General features: G+C 47.4%; 1 protein-coding gene across 1 annotated transcript; it reads right to left on the bottom strand.

Annotated features, from left to right (window-relative positions):
* Nucleotides 1-307: 307 nt before the first annotated feature.
* Nucleotides 308-2,727, bottom strand: LOC124678568 (probable monogalactosyldiacylglycerol synthase 2, chloroplastic). Its single transcript, XM_047214442.1, has 8 exons — nt 2,422-2,727; nt 2,094-2,266; nt 1,840-2,001; nt 1,601-1,742; nt 1,306-1,530; nt 1,080-1,142; nt 896-970; nt 308-568 (listed from the first exon to the last, which is right to left on the bottom strand). Exons 1-8 carry the CDS (start codon nt 2,725-2,727, stop codon nt 308-310), a joined length of 1,407 nt encoding a protein of 468 aa, XP_047070398.1.
* Between the last annotated feature and the right edge of the window lie 1,222 nt (nt 2,728-3,949).

The raw sequence follows: 3,949 nt of genomic DNA, 5'->3' as shown, positions 1-3,949 counted from the left end.
CGGAGAGCCCACTCATCATGTCATATCAGACGATTACATCCTATCATCTGCCTCCGAGATGAGTACTTCTTAACATCCCACTAAAAAAGTTACTTTCTGAGATAATACCTACGAAATTCGATAAAAGAAATGAAATAGATTAACTTGGGATTAACTTATTACATTGACATATATGAACGTACAACTAGCTAGTCCAAGTCGAAAGAATGCGAATCCTATATATACAGGTTGAGCAGGCAGCCAGGCACTGCGAAGTCTGAAGGCATATCCAGTTGACAGAGATTATTCTGTAAAAGGTTCCTCGAATTCATATATGGTATGAGAATGATGAGGTCAAGGAGTACGGGACCCGGGTTAAAGCAGCAGGTTGCTGCTGGAGCTTGTGGATGTCCTTGATGATGTCGAACACTGCTTCCGGCTGCGCTAACTTGAGCGCGTTGTGTGAGTACATCTTGAGGTCTTCGGCTTCCGTGCTGAACCATCGGGCAACTTGTCTTGCAGCTTCCATTGGGTCGTTGCAGAACACGCCGGCGCCGTTGTCGACGACGTAAGGCACGTTTCCAACTTCCTGAATGATAAATGGAAGTGCAGATATTCAGTTCCATTTGATATCCAGTTCCCGACTTCCTTAATGATAAAAGGAAGTGCGAGCTATAGCTAGAGACATAGTACTAGTAGTTGGTAAGATCTGTGTGAGTGGTAATCACTAGTTAGTGACAACAGCAACAAGTTGTCACTCTCGGATGACCTACCTAATAGCAAAGTAATCAGCACCGATAATTGAGCCAGTTCAGATTGTCAGAGTGTCTAGTTCTAGTAAATAAATCCCTTTTAATAGGGATCTTATAATTGGGCAACTCCATATAATTAATAGTGGCATAAATCATATATAGACCTGTCCAGGGATGAAGTCATTGAGAATAACTGGAAGCCCTCTGATCAAGGCTTCTGCAATTGTACCAGGACCAGCCTGTACAAATATGACATAACTCCATCAGGTAAATTCATTTCCAATTAATCAACAGCCAAAAGAAAAGAAAAAATTGAGATGGAAAGCTTATTGGCAAGAGGAAAGAAACCTTAGTGATGATGCAATCACAAGCGCCCATCCACTTCTCCATCTGCTTTTCGAACCGCCTAATCTGAGGACAAGACACTCGAAAGGTCAGTCGGCACCAAAGTGTATACTGTATAGTGTGATGGGGAGCATCCACCTGAAATGCGCATCTAACTAGGCATCACCCTCGCTAGATTCGGCATATGCAAGCTCTCAAAAAAAAAAAAAAAATCGGCATATGCTGGTACCTTGACCGGGACCTTCCACGTCAGGCACCGCAGGGTGGACCACAGCGCCTGGTTCCGGCCACATACGACCACGATCTGCCCGACCGGCCGGCGTCTCCGGTGATCGTAGAGCTCTTCGCCGAGGGCCATTGCTGTCTCCTCCACTGGACCCATCCCCTCGCCGCCTCCCATCAGCAGAACGGCAGGTAGTTCAGGGTGCATATCAAGTTCTTCCCTCAGTTCTTCCTGTCAACCAAACCTGGCTAGTTGAGCTAATGGCCCAGGCAATGCAAGCATGCGAAGCTCACTGACCGACCTTGTCGAGCACGGCGCGGCAGAAGGACGGCCTGATCGGCAGGCCGTACACACGGATTTGCGATGGCTGGAGCCCTCGGATGAGTGCCCTCTTAGCCACCTCGGCCGAGGGGCAGTAGCACCTTGTCACGCCCTGGTGGAACCTGTCAAGTTCAGACGACTCCATCTCCTGATCAATCAAGAGTTGGCAAAAACAATGGACGCCCCAATCTGCACCATGCCGGGAGGCCGGGAGGTTACCATGTTGGGTGGCATGTGTTGAGGTCGGTGATGACAGTGAAGAACGGAATCTTGGCCTGGAGGCTCTGCCACTTGAGCACCCATAGTGGGATGTGCTGCATGAGGGGGTGTACGCTGATTATCACGTCCGGCTTGTACTTCATGATCCCGGCCACCACCTCACTGAAATGCAAACAAATTATCAACAATAACAACGGGCACAATCTGGTCGTGCATTGTCAATGTTGAATTAATCCCTGTGCTGGGGTTCGTACTTGGCGTAGAAGTAGGCCAGTGCGGCGAGATAAATGCCGTGAACCCAGCGCGGGGAGGTACCATGGAAGGCCACCTTCCATAGCCGGACATGGCGGATCATGAACTTGTACGACCGCTCCATGTCGTTCAGCGGCCAGCCGCCGTACTCTTTCCCCAAATCCCTGACGAACACCTGCGCTAAGCAAATCAGATTTCGCAGAACCAATATTAATGTCCCTGACGAACACCTGCACTAAGCTGACATATTGACAACGAAATTGAAGCCGTAACTTGGGACTTGGGAGAGGAGAGGATTAAGGATGGAAGGGGGGCATGCATGGGGCGGACCTGGTAGGCGTCTCCGTACTCGAGACGGAAGGCGTCGCGGAGGGCCTCGGCGGAGGCGCGGTGGCCGCCACCGGTGTCGCTCATCAGGATGAGCACGTTCCTCGCCTTCTTCCCGCCGTCGGTCCCGAAGAGGGATACGCTCCCAGTTGCTTCGGAGAGCGCGGCGGCGAGGCCGTCGCTGGGAATCCCGCCTCCCGCGTCGCCGTCGTAGAAGGAGGCACAGCGGAGGGGCTTGTACAGCTCGCGACGCCCGCCGAGCACGGCATCGCGTATAGAGCGGCGGTGACTGCCGACCGAGATCACCATGTCTTGTTTGCTCCTGGTGTACGGCGCCTGCCAAGCTTCGCAATTTGGCGTAGGAGAGAAGGTGGCGGGGAAGCCATAAGGTATATACTCCTGGCTCTGGTGATGCTCGTTTAGATACTGGATGATGCCCCGTGGGTTGCTGCGAAACCATGTAGCCAATGATCTTATGATCATCGAAATGGTAGAAAAATTGTGCAAAACAATAAAGCTAGAAATATGTATAAATTGTACTCCCCCCATCCCATGAAAATTATCTAATTTCTTTCTAAATTTAGATATATCTACAGTTAGATACATTTAAATTTTGATAAATTTTTGACATTGTTCGTTGGAGGGAAGGAGTACATAAATATAGGAGAAGGTAACACTTTGGGTCACAGATCGCCCACCCATTAATGTCAAATTAGAGACCCAAAAATTCTCACTTACTGATAATGCTACTCTAGGTTTTAAAGATAAACGTAAGTTCCCAAATGCTTTATAAGTCAAATTGAACAAAAATGTCTCAAATCACAATTCATTCCATTTTGGATCAGAAACTTCTGTGAAATAAATAGGTTATATGTCAATACATAGAGATGCAAGCAATACTAAATTAGGAAATCAATAATGAATTTCTCTCCCATTTTACTTTACAACACATTTTTTGACAATATCATTGACGGGAAGCACATCTCCACCAACACTGCAGCAGGGGTAAAAATTTGCCATTCCTTCATCCGGCATGTTAAAGCTAGGAATATGAAGTTCTTCAAAGAATAAATCTACCTTTTGAAGAAGTGATTCTCATGAATACATTCTTAGTCGTTGCAGGTCATTCATTGTTGGATTGACATTAGACATAACATTAGGATGTCTAGGTTCTTGCAAATAGCATGACAATGTATTTGTACTTTCAAATAAACACAAAACCAAATGTTTCAAAAAATAATACTAAGAATCCATCATGGTTAACTTTTCTTTCCATCCCTTTTGCCCAATTGCAGTCCATGGTTGCTTAGAAGTCCTTGTATCAATCTGTTGCCTTCTTTATACCACAAGCCAATCCGCGACAGCCAAAGGTGTCACAGCGGAGCGGGCCGGGTGGGTTCTAGGCCAGCACAAAGTCGTCATAGATCTATGACGCACTTGCCTAACTGTCAGCCGGTCCATCTGTGACGCGAGGTTCACCATGGTCCTGCAAACCGTCAGCAACACGTCTCTATAACGGATTTTGCACATT

The sequence above is a fragment of the Lolium rigidum genome, chromosome 7, assembly GCF_022539505.1.
Source record: "Lolium rigidum isolate FL_2022 chromosome 7, APGP_CSIRO_Lrig_0.1, whole genome shotgun sequence".
Classification (NCBI taxonomy): Eukaryota; Viridiplantae; Streptophyta; class Magnoliopsida; order Poales; family Poaceae; genus Lolium; species Lolium rigidum.
The sequence above is the reverse complement of the archived record's forward strand: the minus strand, read 5'-3'. Positions and strand labels throughout refer to the sequence as shown.